Here is a 19,288-nt window from a genome sequence, read left to right on the forward strand (position 1 = left end):
CGCCGGGCTTCGGAAGGCTCCTCCGAAGCCGGGCGGCGGGGCGGGAACACCTCCCGCCGCCGCCCGGCTTCGGAACGGTGCTCCGAAGCCGGGCGGGGGGGAGGGAACACCTCCCGCCGCCGCCCGGCTTCGGAACGGTGCTCCGAAGCCGGGCGGGGGGGAGGGAACACCTCCCGCCGCCGCCCGGCTTCGGAACGGTGCTCCGAAGCCGGGCGGCGGGGCGGGAACACCTTCTGAAGGCGGGCGGGGGGCGAAAGTCTTTGCTCCCCCCTGCCTGCCTGTCCCGGAGGGCTTTTGAAGGCAGGGGGGGAGCAAAGACTTTCGCCCCCCGCCCGCCTTCAGAAGAGGTCCAGGACCTCTTCTGAAGGCTGGCGGGGGGCAAAAGTCTTTGTCCCCCCTGCCTGCCTTCCCAGGGGTTTTTAAATCGCCCCGGACAGCGGAGAAGTCCTCCGCTGTCCCGGGGCGATTTTAAAATGCCGCCCGCCAGCATTTTAAGATCGCCCGGACGGCGGAGAAGTCCTCCGCTGTCCCGGGGTTTTTTAAAATGCTGGGGGTGGGAAGAAAAGCCCTTGTTCCCCCCCCCCCCCAGCCTTCAGAAGAGGTCCGGGGACAGACTGTCCCCGGACCTGGTCTGAAGGCGGTTTCCCTAGGAACGCATTAATTGATTTTCAATGCATTCCTATGGGAAACCGTGCATCGCAAGACGAAAAACTCGCAAGACGAAGAGACTTGCGGAACGAATTAATTTCGTCTTGCGAGGCACCACTGTAATTAATTTTTAGAATGAGATGTTTTTAGAATGTTGGATTATTTGATTGTTGTTAGCCGCCCTGAGCCCGGATTCGGCTGGGGAGGGTGGGATATAAATAAAATTTATTATTACTATTATTATTATTATTATTACTGAGAGATTTTACTTTCTTGGGCTCCATGATCACTGCAGATGGTGACAGCAGTCACGAAATTAAAAGACGCCTGCTTCTTGGGATAAAGGCAATGACAAACCTAGACAGCATCCTAAAAAGCAGAGACATCACCTTCCCAACAAAGGTCCATATAGTTAAAGCTCTGGTTTTCCCAGTAGTGATGTATGGAAGTGAGAGCTGGACCATAAAGAAGGCTGATTGCCGAAGAATGGATGCTTTTGAATTCTGGTGCTGGAGGAGACTCTTGAGAGTCCCATGGACTGCAATAAGATCAAACCTCTCCATTCTGAAGGAAATCAGCCCTGAGTGCTCACTGGAAGGACAGATCCTGAAGCTGAGGCTCCAAGACTTTGGCCACCTCATGAGAAGAGAAGACTCCCTGGAAAAGACCCTGATGTTGGGAAAGATGGAGGGCACAAGGAGAAGGGGACGACAGAGGACCAGATGGTGGGACAGTGTTCTCGAAGCTACCAGCATGAGTCTGACCAAACTGCGGGAGGCAGTGGAAGACAGGAGGGCCTGGCGTGCTCTGGTCCAGGGGGTCACGAAGAGGCGGACACGAATAAACAACTCAACAACAACAAATATTATTTGATGTTTCAATACGAATGGAAGTCATTAATACTGCAGCTGTCGTATAAAGGATTGTTATCTTGACAGGAGAGTAATTGAAATTAATAAGATTTTGGAATGCAGAAATCAAGAAAATCATCAAACCATCAGTTTTAGCATGCGGGGGAGGGGCACCTATATTATATAATTTGGTATCTTAAAGATTGGTATTACTAATTGTATTGTAATTTCGCATTGTTATAATGAGGCCATTATTGAACTGTAATTGTAATCTAATCAACTTACTATCGTAAATGTCTCCCCTGCTGAGTACATTTGGACATTTGTACCCATTTCATATAATAGTTGTGCAAAAATACATCTCCCCCCCCCCCCGAGCTCTGGGCTCCAGGTGTCTTCCCCCAAAAGATGTAAAGAACTCACAATTAGTTTAAAAACCAAGAGAATGTGACAAAACGGGGGAGAAAACACTCCTTCCTCCTTACCCAGAGGCCTCACTCTGGCGTCCAACGGAGTCTTCTCTGCCTCAGAAGAATCAAGACCCATTTCTGCCAAAAGATCCTTCCTCTGAAAGAGCAGCAAGGATTCAAAACAGAGAATGGGGAGAAGGGTTAGAGAAGGAATGGCAGAGGCAAGCGCTTTCGGGGGACAGAGGTGAAAGCTGCTTCCTGCTTCTGCTAGACTGGTGTCTGGGGTTGGCTGCCAGGACCATGAAACATTGGTCCTCAAGGATCTTCACTGGCTCCCAGAACGTTTCCCAGCACAATTCAAAGCCCTAAACGGCCTCAAAGGCCCAGTATACCCAAAGGAGCGTCTCCATGAACTGAGGTCCAGTTCCGAGGGTCTTCTGCTGATTCCCTCACTGTGATAAGTGAAGTTACAGGGAACCAGGCAGAAGACCTTCTCCACAGTGGCCCCCACCCTGGGGAATGCCCTCCCATCAGGTGATAAGGAGATAAAAAACTGCATAACCTTTAGAAGACATCTGATGTCTTCTTATGCTTTTATATGTGCTGGAGGGCACCCAGCCACATGGGTGTCATCATTAATAATAATAATAATAATAATAATAATAATAATAATATGCTTTCCAAAAAAGGATGGGCCATTAGGAAATGATTTGGGAATACTCTCCCTCCTCTTTGGAGCCCCTTGGGAGATCCAGAAGAAAGTCTCTCTCACCTGCTGCTCTGCCTGCTTCCTCTCCTCTGCCTGACTCAGGAGGAAACCTTCGGCCAGGGCCACCGCCTGGGAACTGGTCTCCGCTCCGCATTCCCTCACCCAGCTCTCCATCTCCAGAGGAAGGACAGCCAGGAACTGCTCCAAGATCACCAGGTCCAGCATCTCAGCTTTCGTGTGCCTTTCTGGCTTCAGCCACTGATGGTCAAGGTGGTAGAGTTGGCTGCAAACCTCTCGGGGTCCTTTGGCCTCCTGGAAGCAGAACTGCCTGAGCTGCTGGCTCTGCACCTCTGAGCAAAGGGTGTTCTCCTCATCCAGGATCTTCTTCACAGAGTTTTCCCAGAATCCCCCACTGCTCCCCGTTTCCATGGCATGGCCTCTTCCTGCTTCAGGGCCAGCTGAGTCTTGCTCATCCATCTGGGCTCTCCAGAAGTCTCCAAGAGATCGGAAGGAGCCCCTTGGTCCTCTGCCAAGTTCTACTGCAAGGTGCAGAAAATCCTACGAATCAAACACACTATTCTATTATAAGAGCAATACACAGCCAAGAGAAGAAGAATGTTCCCTGAGGAAGCATGGGTGAGTCTTCCTAGGAACCAGGGCTGGATTGCCACCGTCCCTGTTGTTGTTTAGTCGTGTCCGCCTCTTTGTGACCCCTGGACCAAAGCACGCCAGGCCCTCCTGTCATCCACTGCCTCCCGCAGTTTAGTCAAACAAATAAAGAATTAGGGAGGGGAAATGCCTGACATACAGAGATTTATGAATAGAGAGAGAAGCTAAAACGTTTTCAAGGAGGACAGTTTGTAAGCAGAGGTATTCCTGTCCTTCTCCTTCGTGGTCTTTCCCTCTTAATATCCTTCTCCCTCATAATAATGTCTCTCTTAATATACTTCTCCCTCATGTCCCTCTTAATATCCTTCTCCCTCACAATAATGTCCCTCTTAATATCCTTCTCCCTCACAATTATGTCCCTCTTAATATACTTCTCCCTCATAATAATGTCTCTCTTAATATACTTCTCCCTCATGTCCCTCTTAATATACTTCTCCCTCATAATAATGTCCCTCTTAATATCCTTCTCCCTCACAATAATGTCCCTCTTAATATCCTTCTCCCTCATAATAATGTCCCTCTTAATATCCTTCTCCCTCATAATTATGTCCCTCTTAATATACTTCTCCCTCATAATAATGTCCCTCTTAATATCCTTCTCCCTCACAATAATGTCCCTCTTAATATACTTCTCCCTCATAATAATGTCCCTCCGAATGTCCTTCTCCCTCCTCCCTGTCTTCCAGTCCCACCTCCCTGGCCAGGGCCTGAGGTCCCTCTGCCTCCCTCCCGGACCCCCAGCCTCTCTTCCCTCCCCTTCCCGCCTCCCGGGGCAGGGAGTTCCCCAGGCTTCCCCCGAGAGGAGACCCACCAGAGCCCGGCCGGCGAAGGCGAGGCCGGAAGGGACGTCAGAGGGGAGGAGGGGGAGGAGCGGCCCGCCTTCCTTTCCTGTCCTCTCTAGGAAGCCAGCTCGGCGCCTCTTAACCCTTCTCTCTCCCGGCGGAGGAGCCCGGGGCGTCAAGCGGGCGGAGAGGAGGAGGCAGGGAAGAAGCAGGACCCAGAACCCGGGACTGGGCGCGTGTGCGTGTGAAGACTCTTTGGCTTGGCGCTTGCTGGTCATTTTCTGACAGGAATTTTTTCTCTTTTTAATCAAACAACTTCACTCCTTTATTAAACTGGTTGTTCTGTGTCTCTGGGTACGTTTCTGTGTGGGTTTTTACTTCGTATCACGGCTCTTTCCCCCCCGGCACCCTTGGGCCTGCCCTTCAGGGTTGTCGTTTTGAGACCCCACTTCCTCCCTGGGTTTTCAATTATTACTTTTTCTGGAAGGGACTGAGTATTACTGCTCCCCCTGAGTCTCCTTTGATTTCATCTCCCAATGTAGAGACTTCAGTTACTGTTTTCAGCCTAAATGAGCAGGAACCTCTTGGAAACATTGCTCTCAACTGATCAGCTGTTTGAGCTCATCTAACTTTCCTCCCATCTGTCCAGAGCTTGGTCAATTCGGCTACCCAGTTGGGCCTAAGTCTCTCCTGGTTTCCTTTTAATTTCACGAAAGGCTTTTTGGCTTTGTTCTGCAGTCAGTCCAAAGCGCACTTTCACTCTCTCTTTAAATGTGAGGGAATCAGAGGTTTCATCCTCTCTGAGATCTGAGTATATTTCACTCAAAATTCCACATATCTGTGGGCGTAAGTGCAGCACCCAGTTTTCCTCATGAATGTTTAAGTCTGCCAGTCCGCTCAAAACTAAATAGGATCTGTGTGGGTTTTAACTTCCTATTGTAGCCTTATGAGGCTTTGCCCTCGGGTGGGAAAAATATTGCGCCTGGGAAAGGGAAGTGGGAGTCAACAGACACTCAAGGAATAGTTTCGGAGAAAAAGGTTTTATTTCTACCATCCATGAACTGGTAGAAGGAGCAAGTGTGATAAGTCACAAAAAGCATGCACGAAATTCAGAGTCCTGTGCACAAGCATATATACCCCTTTCCAGTTCCCTCCCCCTTTCTCCTCCCTCAGGAGTTCCTCTGAGCATGAACAGAAAGCTGTCTTGGGACTATTGTGGACTCTTGGCAGGAAAGGGGGTGAGGGGGTTTTCAGAGTGTTCCCGCTGTTCATTCTTGTGCTTTGGCATGGTTCCCAGAGAGAAAGCAAGTTGCAATGTGGTTCTGAGAAAGGCCTGAGAAGACAATGGGCTCTACCTGTTCTCTACCTTGTTGCAATCTTTTTAGTTACAGCAAGCGGAATGTTTCTGATGCTTAGCTGCTGAGAAAATGATTTTGAAAAGCTTTGAGAAGCTTTGAGCCTGCTTGGGGGGCTGGGTGACTTTGGGCCTAGGTGAGGTCACCTGTCCTCACCTTCCTTCATTCCCCCCTCTTAATCTTTGGACAGCCTTCTTCAAGGCTCGTCCCAAAATGGGCCACTATCCTTTCCACTGATGCTGTCCCCAAATGTGGGAGCTGGGAGCTGCCTCCTGCAATTGTTGCTAGGTCAGCTGAACATCTCCTTTGACGGGGTGCAGACACACGTCTGTGAGCAGAGACACTACCTTCCCCTTCTGAAACCCACATTGCAGCCAGAAAAAGTTCCTGGCGTGGACTCAGGTGTAACAGTTTGGGCTTGGAAGGTACATGTCAGATTGAAAAGCTTTGAGAAGCTTTGAGCCTGCTTGGGGGGGGTGACTTTGGGCCTAGGTGAGGTCACCTGTCCTCACCTTCCTTCACTATCCCACCTCTGCCCCCAATTACTATGCGAAGACGCAAGGGCTCTTTCCCCCCCCCGGCAGCCTTGGGCCCGTTCTCTCTCTTAAATATAGTGCACCCACCTCACAGAACACAATTTCCACAAATGCCCTCCAACTACCTCAGATTATCTTGTGGGGGACTCGTGTGAGGTCGTCGTCATTTAGTCATTTAGTCGTGTGCGACCAGGGGCGCCGACTTATAAAAAATATTGGGGGAGCCCGCGAAAGCTCATGAATAATAAATAAGCTCATGAATATGCAGATAAAGTGGCGCCGCCTCCTCGTGAGCGAATAGGGGAGAGCGTGCTGCGCCTATTAATCAGCTCCGAAGGAAATTGGGTGGAGCTTTTGCTCGGGAGGGAGGGCAGGAGGCATGCAGCCCGACCCTGTGCATTTTGGGCTGGGGGAGGGGCGGCGGTGGCGCTCTGCTGGAGGGGCGCCCGAGATTATTGGGGGGGCGGAGCCCCCCAAACGAATTTTTGAGGGGGCTCGGGCCCCCTCAGGCCCCATGGAGTCGGCGCCTATGTGTGCGACTCTTCGTGACCCCCTGGACCAGAGCACGCCAGGCCCTCCTGTCTTCCACTGCCTCCCGCAGTTTGCTCAAACTCATGTTGGTAGCTTCGCGAACTCGTCCTCTGCCGTCCCCTTCTCCTTGTGCCCTCCATCTTTCCCAACATCAGGGTCTTTTCCAGGGAGTCTTCTCTTCTCCTGAGGTGGCCAAAGGATTGGAGCCTCAGCTTCACAATCTGTCCTTCGCGTGAAGTAAAACTTACTAATTGGGAGTCTCAGGCAAGATTTCTTCAAATAAACATTAACAATTTTATTTAACAAGGAAGTTTATGACATGAGTGGATAAAACGTAGGATAGTTCAGTTTACAATGTTATTTCCCTTCAAGGTTTTCTCAGTTGTTTCACACTTAAGACTTTGGCTCTTAACAAGGTGGCACTTTCTGCCAGTTACCCTACTCCCGAGGTATTCCAAGCCAAAGACCCAAGGGATCTCTGGTTTGGGAGTCTTCTCTTTCTAGAAGGATCTCTCCCCTCCTGACTGGGATGAGAGCTCAGCAGCCGGTCTCTTTCCATAAGATATTTATTGCATTTTTTTTTAAACAACATACAAACCACCAAACATATAAAATGCCCTCGCCATACAGACAAAAAAAGTCAAATCAAGATTAGAGAATAAACAAAAAATAAAAGAAAAATACATATAAAATACAGTTGTTCAACAGTCATATTTTCATGATCTTTGGACTTCCTCACATCACCCTTCCCTGCGTTCTCAATCACATAGTTATAAACAGCAATTTATTACCTTATTTCAGTTCTTATCTTATAGATCTCAGATATAATGTCCCAGATTTTAAATAACTGTCATAGACAAGTTACAGATAGGTAGCCGTGTTGGTCTGCCATAGTCAAAATAAAAAAAATCCTTCCAGTAGCACCTTTAAGACCAACTAAGTTAGTTCTTGGTATGAGCTTTCGTGTGCAAGCACACTTCTTCTGAAGAAGTGTGCTTGCACACGAAAGCTCATACCAAGAACTAACTTAGTTGGTCTTAAAGGTGCTACTGGAAGGATTTTTTTTATTTTGTCATAGACAAGACTGCTTAGTTTAAACATAGTATTGTTTCAAATTTCATCATTTCTTTAAACCTCACTTATTCTCATATATCTTACAGCCAAGTTACTGCTGCCCTGTTACTTTCAATCGTGCATTCTCCTAACATTCATACAGTTTATAGTGTTTTTGTAAATAATCTTTAAATTTTTTCCAGTCCTCTTCCACCGTCTCTTCTCCCAGGTCCAGCAGCCGGTCTCTTTCCAGCTCCTCCTTCTCCTGGCTCAGCCTCCCAGTTCATTCCTGGCCTGATTTACTCTCCCAGGACACCACACACTGTCCTTCCCACTAAGCTCAGAGACTCCTTTCTCTAGCTGGTGATCTTTTCCTCAGAGTGGATGCTTCCACCCAGAACCAGCTCCTCTCACTCCCCATCTTCCCCACCTCCCTCCAAAGCTCCTAGCCATGGGGGGAACTGGGCCCAGGTCTCCCTCCTCCAGCTCCAGGGCTCTTAGCCTGTCCGCTAAACCACATGGGGCGTCTTTGGGTGTAGGATATTCTCCTAGGTGCCCCAACCTGCCACTTCCCCTGAGCTTCTTGCAGCCTGATGCCAACAAACAGGCGTGTGTGTTCTGCTTGTTGGCAAGTAAAGCAACACCCGTCCCTGGTCGGGATGGAGGGACTCACCTCTGGAATGGAGGAAATGACCATCCAGCCATGTAGCTGGTCAGGGGCCCAGGCCCCTCCTGAATCTTCTTCTGAGGGTCTCAGGATGGGTGATGGATTGGCAGGCAGTGCCCCTCTGCATTTGTCCCTGCCCTGCCCCAGCGCATCATGGCACTCAGAAGCCACTCCTGAGAGGACCTGTTCTCCTCCCCAGCCTCCCTTTGATTCCATGGGCCTTTCAGAGTGGGACCTCCCTTTTCCCCACTGTCTCTCTAGGACACCTGGCTCACAACAAGGCCAGCTTGTCTTCCCAATGTTCCTGTAGGTGAGGAGAAAATGCTTGCCATTTCTGTTTGCCACTGAGCAGTGCTTTGGAGTCCCAAGACTCTGTTTACATTCCACACATTCCATACTGTTGGAAGTCTCACGGGAGACGGATTCCTGTTCCTTTGTTCCTTTGTTGTTCAGTTGCTCTCTGCTCTCACAGAGAGAGGATGTACCGTATTTTTCGCACCATAGGACGCACTTTTTCCCTCCTAAAATGCAACGGAAAATGTGTGTGCGTCCTATGGAGCGAATGCGGGGGGGGAGGCAGGCGGGAAAAGCCCCCAAGAGCCGCACACAAGCTCTGTGTGCTCTTGCGGGCTTTTCCACAGGAGGGAGAAGGGACTGACTGGCCGCATCAGTCCCTTCTCCCACCTCCCAGAAAAGCCAGGAGAAGCCGCGATCTCTTTAAAGGGGTTGCGCGGCTTCTGCGGGCTTTTGCGAGAGGTGAGGGAATCCCCCCACCGCCCAGTAAAGCCAGGAAAGCCCTGCGCAGCGTCTCCCGGCAAGGAGAGGCTGCACGGGGCTAAAGGGGAAGCCAAAACAGTGAGCGGGATCCATCCTGCTCACTGCCTTGGCTTGTGCCATAGCCGCGCGCAACCCCTCCGGCAAAGAGAGGCTGCCCGGGGCTATGGATTCTTTAGCCCTGGGCAGCATCTCCTGGCAAGGAGAGGCTGCACAGGGCTATAAAGGGGAAGCCAAAACAGCGAGCGGGATCCATCCCGCTCGCTGCCTTGGCTTCCTCCATAGCTGCGCGCAACCCCTCCGGCAACGAGAGGCTGCATGGGGCTATGGATTCTTTAGCCCCACGCAGCCTCTCCCGGGAGGGAGAGGCTGCACGGGGCTAAAGAGGAAGCCAAAACAGCGAGCGGGATCCGTCCTGCTCGCTGCCTTGGCTTGTGCCATAGCCGCGCGCAACCCCTCCGGCAGGGAGAGGTTGTGCGCAGCCTGTACGCTGCTCTTTGGGGCTGGGGGGGGAGAATATTTTTTTCTTGATTCCCCCCCTAAAAAGTGGGTGCGCCCTATGGTGCGAAAAATACGGTATTTTTCTGTCTGCGTAGCTAGATAATAAAACTCCTAGCAATGTAGCCCAAACCTCTCGTCTCTTCCCTGTGCTGGAAACTCTGCTGAATGGGGAATGTGCATGGAGCCTTATCAGAGGCTCAGGTCGTCAATCACGTTGAGGCGATTCCGGAAGATGAGCTTTATCAGCTCGGTCGAACGGAGATCCCCAGAGGATCTACCAGGGAAGAAGTTCCCTTGAACTCAGTGCAATGAGTTCTGGGCAGACCTGCAGAATTCTCCAGTTCTAGGATTCCACGACACCCCAGATCACTCTCTGTATCTGGGAAGGGACTGCAGCAGAGCTGTGAAGTCAAGGAGGGGGAGAAGAGGAGACAAGAAGAGCAAGCTTTCTCTTGGCTAAAAACCAAACACCCCAGAAGGAGCAGGAAAGGCCCAGAGGGGGAGAGGCTCTGCAAGGACATCCCCCTGGCGGGCCTTTTCCCCGCCAGGCTCTCCGGGCACCAGATAGGCTTTCATTTTGATGCCAAGGATGCCCTGAAAGGACTTAGACCAGTCATGACGTGAAGGAGGTATTGAAGGAATAAATCATAATTTGGGTCAGCCACCGGCCATAGCAATAAAACAACAATACAATATACAAAGAAAAATAAATAAAAAGTTATAGAATATACTTTTAAGGGTTCTGAGTCAATAGTCAAAAGGTGGATCTTATTCTAATTGCCCCAGCTAAAAACCTTGCAACCTTGGCTCATCTTGATCTGCCAAGAGAAAGGACACTGTGAAGAAGATATTAAAAAGCTTGGCCAAGGACTTGCAAGTCACAGCTCTGGGTACGTAGTAGGAATTCCTATTGGGCACCAGATGTGGCAAAGAACCCCGCTGCAAACTTCACCCTCATATTATTTAAAGTCTCCTAAAATTAAATCTGTATACAGCCACCACTACTACAGTTTACCTCCAATGTGAATTATTTGATGGGAAGCAAGACAGGCCCTGTGACTGAAGCTCTTTCCACACTCTTGGCATTAAAAGCGTTCTGAATTCTGTGATGGGTTGTGAGACGGGTGCGCTGGGTGAATTTCTTTCCACAATCCAAGCAGTGATAGGGTTTCTCTCCTGGATAAATTCTTTAGTGGCCAATGAGCTGACGTCTCACTGAATTTCTTTCCACATTCCAAGCACTGATAAGGTTTCTCCCCTGTATGAATTCTCTGATGGGAAGTGAGATTGTGGCTGTGACTGAATTTCTTTCCACACTCCAAGCAGTCATAGGGTTTCTCCTCTGAATGAATTCTCTGATGGGAAGTGAAACGGTCCCTCCAAAAATGAAGGGGAAATGTGTGTGCGCTCTATGGAGAGAATGCAGGCTTTCGTTGAAGCCTGGAGAGCGAGGGGGTCGGTGCGCACCGTCCCCTCTCACTCTCCAGGCTTCAGGAAGCTATCCACAAGGCTTGGGAGCTCAGCGGAAGTGCCCGACGGGCTCCCAAGGCTTGCGGATAGCAGCCTGCATCCCGAAGCCTGGGGCACGCTGCGCTGCACACCCCGGGCTTCGGGCAAATATACGCAAGCCTGGGGAGCCCGGCGGGAACTCCGATGGCTTTCAGATAGCAGCCTCCAATCCCAACCTGGTTTGGAGGCTGGTGGTAGGGAAAGCAGCACTCCTCCCCCCCAGCCCCAAAGAGCAGGTCAAAAGGAACCCAAAGCCTCCAGAGGCTTCGGGTGAACGCACCTTGAACGCACAGAACGCACCTTGACTTAGAGGGGGAGAACAAGAAATTTTTTCCCCCCTGTTCTCCCCCTCCTATGGTCCAGTGCGTCCAATAGAGCGAAAAATACGGTATTCTTTGTGTATTTTAATGAAGGGCATTAAGAAACTGGTGTTCTTCAAATCATTCTTCTAATCCTGTGCACAAACATTCCCGTTTGCCACATGGAAGGATCCCTTCTTCTGTCCCTCTGTGCTGTTCTTGCCGGGTGGGGAGTGTTGGGATCCCAGAATGCTGTGTGAGATAGTAAGTCTGCAGGCTTGAGTCTGCTAGCTGATGCAACTGGCTGATGCAATCGGCCTGCAATACTTTCTATGCAAGTGCAGGGTCAGAATGATGTGGGTCAGAATAATGTGCTGTCAATTGATTGGCTGTCCTTGGTTTGAAAGGGAAACCTGTCCAGCAGTAAAGGTGGTGGTGCAGAGGAGTGTGGTCAGAGTGAGAGAGTCTTCCTCTTTGCCTTAAGGTGCAGCCAGGTACTCGGTTTGACTGTATGAACTGCTCCTGTATTATAGCCTGTAGATATTTGTATATATAGAGCTCACAATAAATATACTGCACTGAATAACCTGGAACTTTAGCATTTCTGCTAAAGCGCAGCAAAGATTTCGCGACAGGGAGGACCCTCCTGAAGCCCAATAGACATCTCCAAGGTGCGCAGGGGAATGAGAGGGGGAAAGCCCCATTGTGGGACTGATGGGGTGAATCCTGGCCACTCTTTGGTATGGTGTGTGAACTGCTTAGAAGCCTATTTGAGCCTTCAACCCTCCTTCCTTGGCGGTTCCTCCCACCATTCCTCTGTGTCCACCAGCCCATGACATCCTCTCTCCCCACATGGCTCCTTCCTCCTACCTGCTCTGGGTCCACAGGGGCAGCTTCCCCTCCGCCACCAAGAAAAGATGGACAAGCAGGTCTTGCTGGCCTCGTTACGTCTCCTGCGAGAGAAGAAGGTAAGTGGGAAGCCAAGAGCGCATGCTTCACTCCGAAGGAAAACTACAGGTGCGACTTCAAACAAGTAGGAGTTGCCACCTAAATATGGGCGTTTGTACCAATTTCACATACTAGTTGTGCAAAAATACATCTCCCTTTCTCTGGGCTCTTGGCCCCTGTGACTCCCCCCCCCCCCCAAAGATTAAACAAATTCATAGATTAGTTTCAAAATCCACATAATGTGACCTGTAATGGTTGGGGAAAGGAGCAATGCAGCAGCGAGCTGCAGCTGGCTGGAAAGCAAAACAGGAAGGAAATGTTTGGGACTGTACCGTGGGAACAAAGGGACAGTCTATTCACTGTGCTGAGCACCGGATTTAGATCAGAGTGTAATTTGACCTGTACAGGAAGTACAGGAGGTGGAGTTTTGTCTCTCTGCTGTTGGATTTTGGAGAGAGCAGACGCGTTTCTCTGTAATGCTGCAAGGACAGAAATAAAGGCATGTAAATACATTTCTGTCTATCTCTTTCCCCTCCCTGGGGGGAGCAGGGAGCAGGAAAGAGTGGTGTGTTCTTCTCACGCTTGAGGAGGATCGCCGATCGTGACCTGGCCTGTATCCTGCCGGGAGTGCAGACAGGGAGGTCAACCAGGAGATCAAGCCGGGTGCCTGGAGAGTGGCCAGTTTCTCCTGATAAGGCTCAGATTTCCTGACAGTTACTCGTGCGTAAACTTTCCCGTTTGAAAGCTTGGCTGCATAGGTTAAACCGTCTTGACTGCACAGCCCATCTCAGCGTGGCTGCCTCAGTCACTAGCAGAATCTGTCTGTGGGCGTTTCTTAAACCTTTGCCAGCATAAAAGCTGTTTGACACCCAATCGTCTCCGCCTCTCATTGCGCAGAAGTCTCCTGCGCAGGGAGGGCGTGGGTAGTGGAGGACCAGAGCTCTCCTCACTGACTTCCAAGGAAGAATCCCGGAGCCCTTCCACCTCTTCTCCCATTTGCTCTCCTGGATCCTTGGTGTTACGCTGATTTCCTTACCCCTCTATCAAGCTACGTCTCCCCCTTGTGCTGGTACCTTCCCCTGCAGAATCGGAGAGCCTCTCCTTCTCCTGTTGCTCTGATGTCAGTTCCCTGACATCCACCTCCCCTCCAGGACCCCCACCCCACCCCCTGCTCGACCAGTAGAATCGATTTCTCTCTCTTCTTTGGCCGACGAGACGGGGAAACCCCGGAAGGAACTGTCACCATCCTCAGTGGATTCGAAACCCTCTTCCCACCTGCTTTGGTTCCCACCCATGGGGTGAACCTCCCAGTCCGCTTCTTCCTCGGATTCTGAAAACCCCTCGAAACTCTCTTCATCATCTGTGGTTCCAAATTGTTCCTCCCAGAACCTCTCTAAGGGTTTGGGCTTGTCCGGGAACCAGTGGTGGAATACTTCCACCATATACCTGTCATCGACGGCTTCCGCTGGAACCCACGTGTTTTCTGACTCGGGCTCCCCTTCCCAAGCCACCAAGTACTCCACCTGACGACCTCGCCACCTCGAATCTATTATTTCCGTAGCCGAGCGCTGGTGTTCCCTTTCTTCTACTTGCGGTTGTGGGGGGACTCCTACCTCTCGCCCCGGGAATTCCCGCCCCTCCCTGTGTGCTGAGAGCAATGACCTGTGGAACACAGGGTGTATTTTCATACTGTCAGGCAACTTGAGCTTGAATGCTACGGGGTTTACCTGTTGTGTTACCTCAAATGGCCCCAGCCGTCGGGGCTTCAACTTCTTGCACCCCCCTTTAAAGGGTAACCCTTGGGTGGACAACCACACCCTGTCCCCCACCCGTATGGTTTCCCCTTCCCAGCAGTGCTTGTCTGCCTGCTTCTTGTAAACAGCCTTGGCCCTCTCTAAGTTCATCTTAAGTTGCTGGTGTAGGGCTTCCATTTCTTCCACGAACTGCTCCGCCGCGGGTACACTCCAGTTTTGCTCCTCACCCCCCGGGAAGGCTCTGGGATGGCACCCATAATTGCCCATAAACGGACTCATTCCCATGGACATGTGTTCAGCGTTATTGTACGCAAATTCAGCCAGCGCTAGTTTCTCTACCCAATCGTTCTGCCTCTCACTGATGTAGCAGCGTAAGTATTGCTGGAGTATACTATTTGCCCTTTCCGCCTGCCCATTGGTCTCTGGGTGCCTTGCTGTCGAGAACCCCACCTCGACTTGCAGCAAGCTCATAAGCTTCCTCCAGAACCGGGAAGTAAATTGTTTTCCGCGGTCGGAGATAACCCTCAAGGGGGCGCCATGCAACCTGAAAATGTGCTCTACGAACAATCGTGCCGTCTCTTCCACCGTCACCGCATGTGAACAGGCTATGAAATGGCACATTTTGGTCAGTAAGTCGACTACTACCATGACCGCTGTTTTCCCCCGTGATTTGGGCAAATCAGTCATAAAATCAATGGACACCACCTCCTAGGGTTTGCTCAGTGTGGGTAAGGGTTCCAGTAAGCCTGCTGGTACCGTCCGCTCCCCTTTTGCCCTTTGGCAGTGGTCGCACCCTCGTACATGTTCCCGTACATCCTCCCTCACCCGTGGCCACCAGAACTGTCTGGTGACCAGCATCATCGTTTTGTGCTGTCCAAAGTGCCCCGCTGTGGGGTTGTCGTGTAGTTGTTTGAGTACCCTTTCCCTTAGGGCTTCCCCCGGTACATACATAGCCCCTCTATAGTACAACACCCCTTCTTTCTCCTCAAACCCTTCTGGTGCCTCCCTCCCATCTCGTAGCTCCCTGATTTTAGTTCGTGCGAATTCATCATTCCTAGTAAGCCCTGCCAGTTCTCTTTTCCCCACTAGAGTTCCCCCCCACACCCATCGGTCCTCAGGTATGATGTGTCGTGTCTCCGGCGGCCCCTCTCCTTCGAAGTACTCTGGGTTCCGCGAGAGAGCGTCCGCTCTCACGTTTTCCTCTCCGGGCACATACTGGATTTCGAAAGAAAACTTGGAGAACTCCTGTGCCCAGCGAATCTGTCTCTGGTTGAGTACGCGTGCAGTCCTCCAGTACTCTAGGTTCTTGTGATCGGTGCACACCTGGATTCTGTGTTGCGCCCCTATCAGTAGATGACGCCTCAATCAAGCTACGTCTCCCCCTTGTGCTGGTACCTTCCCCTGCAGAATCGGAGAGCCTCTCCTCCTGTTGCTCTGATGTCAGTTTCCTGACATGACCAGAGTTTTCCCAGAATCCCCCACTGCTCCCATGGTGAGTTGCAAGGCCTCTTCCTGCTTCAGGGCCAGCTGAGTCTTCCTCATCCATCTCTGTTCCCAAGAGATCGGAAGGAGTCCCTAGGTCTTCTGCCAAGTTCTGCCTGTCCTACTGAGAGGTGACAGAGAATCCTGTAAAGCAAATGCATTCTTCTACTACCAGATTGATACACAGTCAGGAGAAGAGAAATGTTCCCTGGGCAAGCATGGATGAGTCTAAATCACAGCCCAGACTCAAGAGTTCAAGCACTATATTCCCATATTCGTAAGGCAGACTTCTGTCTTTGTTCTGAGGGCAACTCTCTCCCCCTTCAGAAGCATGGCTGCCTCCCACTGGGGGGGCCTGGAGCCATCGCTAGCCCTCTGCTCCTCCCTGAATGGGCCTCATCCTCTTCTCAAGCCATCTCTTCCTCCTGTGGGAGGGAGTCCTCAGGAGGACCTCATTTCCCCCCCCTTATTCCCTGTGCTCTCTAGGAATGCAGCTCAGTTCCTTTTAACCCTTGCAAGGTGGAGCAAACCAAGCTCACAGTCTCTCTCTCACTCTTCCAGAAATGGCAGCAGAGCTCAGTGGGTAGAGCATGAGTCTCTTTGATCTCAGGCCCCTGGGTTCAAGCCCCAGGCTGGGCAGAAGATTCCTGGCTGGCTGGGGGTGGGCTAGATGACTTTGGGGGTCCCTCATCATGACTCCCTGGCCCTCGTGGCTGTTCCTCTGAGCCCTTGCAAAGCGGAGCTCGCCCTGCTCCCTTCTCTCTCTCAGGAGCCAGGGCCCCAGAGGGGTCTTCTTGGGGGGACCCTCCCCTGCAGCCCTGGGACCCCCATCTCCCCAAGGCAACTCACCGGATGCCAGAAGGCGCCCCCAGGCAGCACTTGTGGAGCAGAGAGACAAAAGCCCAGATGGGGGCGGAGCTTGTGCTCTGGGGAGCCTCCTCCCTTTATTCCTCTCTAGGAAGCCAGCTGGGTGCCCCTTAACCCTTTTGCTGGTCAGTCTTTCCCTGCGGAGGAGCCCCAGGCGTGGCGCAGGCGCAGAGCTGCTCCATTGGGGGACTTTGGGGGCCTGGCGAGCTTCTCCCTCCGCGGGGAACAGATTTCTGTACATCTCAAGAACAACAATAATGTATTCCTTCCCACCCTTTGCTTGAGAAGTAAAACTCTGCAAGGGTTTGGCTCCAGGGTCCCTTGAGAGTTGGTTTCGACTCTCTGAGCAAAGAGGAAGGAAAAGGGGGTCCTGCAAGGAGAGGATGAGGGGAAGACCCCCTTTTCTAGGGGTGGGGGAGAGGGATTGGGCTCCCGGGTCAAGAGAGCACCTTGTATCCTGGCACTGAAAAGACACCCTCCCGACACACACACACTTTGTGGCATCTCCTTTTGGCAAAGGGTCAAAACATAGTTCCAACTTGAAAACCACCTCCAGGACCAGGCACCCTCAATGGGCTTTGCACTACAACTCCCAACTGGGCCTGCCAGCAGAAGGCAGGGGGGATGGAAACAGCCGTCCAAAAGGTCCGGCCAGCTCCAGAGGCGACCCAAGGCTGCTCTCCAACGGGGCGCTGCTCCAGGCATCTGAGTTGCCCAGTTCAAGGGAGCTGGCGGGACTAAGAACCGGGGTTCCTGAATTGCAGGGGTTGGACTAGATGAGCCTGGAGTGTCCTCTTCCAGGATTCCTCTTCTGGCTGCCAATGCCACGGCTGGAATGTCTCCCAAAACTGCCCCCCCTTTCACAAGGAGCTCTCTCTCCCCCCCCCCCCGTCTTAAACTACCCTTTGACTGGCAACCATCTCCAATCTCCTTGCTGGACAATCCCAACCAAAGATGCATTATATTCTCTGAAATATACTCGGAGTCCTGTAGTGATTTCATGCTCTTTATTGCAGCTTGTAAAACAGTGATTTAATCCCCCCCAACCTCAATCTTTTATCTACATTATTTACACAATTAGTCCTGGCTGATTGGCTGATTCGGCTTCCCTCCTGGAGCCTGATTGGTCTTTTCCTGCAAGCCAATCAGTTGTTGCATTCTAGGATCCTACTTGCCATTTGTTCTAGGATCCAAGCTTAGTACATAACCCCCCCTCCCCTGTACGTTCCCGTTGCGCCCAGAAGGTTAGCATTCCTAGTCGTTGAGGTATGCCAGTCACCTATGTATGCCTTGTGGTCTTGGGTGTCTCTTGGTAGGGGTTCCTGGTTCTGGCTCTTGTTCCAGGGCTGCTGGCTGTGACAGGGCCATTGGGTTGGATGCTGCTGGTCCACTCGGTTGTGGTTTTGGTTCCTGTGGCTGCTCAGCCTCGGTCACTTCTGGACTTCCTAGTTCTGCCTTCCTTACCCGCTCCTCCTCTATGGGCCTCACCCTTCTGCTATCCCCTTGGGATCCTTCTGTCCAGCCCTCCTTGCCGTTTCCCCCCAGGAATCATCCGGAAGTTCAATAGTCCCAAGAAGGCTTGGAGTTCTGCCTTACCCTTAGGTGCAGGGGCGTCACAAATAGTCCTCACCTTGTCCCCAGTCAGGCGGACTCCGTCTGCGTCTACTGTAAATCCTAGAAAATCCACCTGTTGCACTCCTAGGAGGCACTTTTCCTGCTTCACCTTGAGGCTGGCCGTCTGGAAACGGTGCAGAACGGTGCGGAGCCGGTCCCCAAACTCCCCCAGCGTGGCCCCAGTGATCAACACATCATCAAAGAAGGGGGTGACGGCGGGAATTCCTTTGAGGACAGAGTCCATTAGATTTTGGAATATCCCTGGGGCCACGCGGACGCCAAGTTGCAGCCACTTGACACGGAACGCGCCCCTGTGTATTACAATCGTCTGTGCCTCCACAGTGGCCTCGTCCACTGGCAACTGCTGATAGGTCTGGGCCAGGGCCAGCTTGCCAATAATCTTAGACGCCGCCAGGGTGGGAAGGACATGGCTGACCATTGGCACTGGTTATGCATGAGCCGTAAGAGCCTTGTTTATGGTAAACTCTGCACGTGGCGTCCATGTCCACGTGGGAGCTGGTGCAGTTCACCCCGGTGATGGCTAACCCCAGTGGCCCAAACCACACCAACCCCAGTAAGCTAACCTTGAGTTTGTGGAAGTCTCCCAGAGGGTGAATGGGGCTGGCCAAACTTGGAGCTGCCACTGGGAAACAATTTCCTTAATGTCCATGCCAAGATTATGGACAGGGTTGAGCTTGTATCAAGCTCCAGGCGGCATGTAACATGTAATTTTTTTCCGCATTAGAATGAGGCAGCTGGTATACCTGACAGTCTGTGATCTTTTGCCTTGGTGTGTCAGACCACGGGGCCTGGGGCTCTTGGGTCGGCCACCTGGTTTGAGGCGTCGGGCAGGGCCATTCAGTTGTTGCATTCTAGGATCCTTCTTGCCTATTGTTCTAGGATCCAAGCTTAGAACATAACATTCTCCTTCCTCCATGTCCCGAATTCTTAAATAGGCTTTATTTCAAAACAGGGTGGGGGGTAGAGATGGCTTAGTCTTCCAAACAACCCTTTATCCATTAGTTAGTAGACAAGCTTCCCAGTGCAAGGATAGGAAAGCAGACCTCTGAGCCCAGCCTGGCCCCCCACCAAATCTTGCCCGCATGCCTTGAGGCCCCAAGATGGGCAGAGGAAGGCCTGGAGGGGCAACTGCTGGCTGGGACTTTGATTGGGGCAGGGTGGGGGCACAGGGAGAGGGAGACAGGAAGACCAGCCAGGGGGTGGCACTGGGGGGATTTATTCACATTGGTTTTCTACCCAAAAACCACCACCTTCTTTTCCAGCTTTTCAGACTTCTCCTCCCTTCCTTTCATGGAGACATCTAGTGCT

General features: G+C 51.7%; 1 protein-coding gene and 1 long non-coding RNA gene across 2 annotated transcripts in view; both read right to left on the reverse strand.

Moving 5' to 3' along the window:
- Positions 1-4,289, reverse strand: part of LOC308484117 (uncharacterized protein) — a 50,451-nt gene extending 46,162 nt beyond the window's left edge. The window contains exons 1-3 of the mRNA XM_081018697.1: positions 4,099-4,289; positions 2,682-3,176; positions 1,985-2,066 (exon numbers count right to left, since the gene is read on the reverse strand). Coding sequence (XP_080874823.1) covers positions 1,985-2,066; positions 2,682-3,095 — 496 coding nt within the window. The 5' untranslated portion in view covers positions 3,096-3,176; positions 4,099-4,289. The remainder of the gene's footprint in view (positions 1-1,984; positions 2,067-2,681; positions 3,177-4,098) is intronic.
- Positions 1-19,288, reverse strand: part of LOC308484549 — a 95,951-nt gene that overhangs the window by 59,436 nt on the left and 17,227 nt on the right. Inside the window, exon 2 of the long non-coding RNA XR_013989967.1 lies at positions 17,810-19,185. This is a non-coding gene — a long non-coding RNA (uncharacterized lncRNA). The remainder of the gene's footprint in view (positions 1-17,809; positions 19,186-19,288) is intronic.

Source organism: Podarcis pityusensis (assembly GCF_964106645.2).
Source record: "Podarcis pityusensis genome assembly, chromosome: 8".
Taxonomy (NCBI): Eukaryota; Metazoa; Chordata; class Lepidosauria; order Squamata; family Lacertidae; genus Podarcis; species Podarcis pityusensis.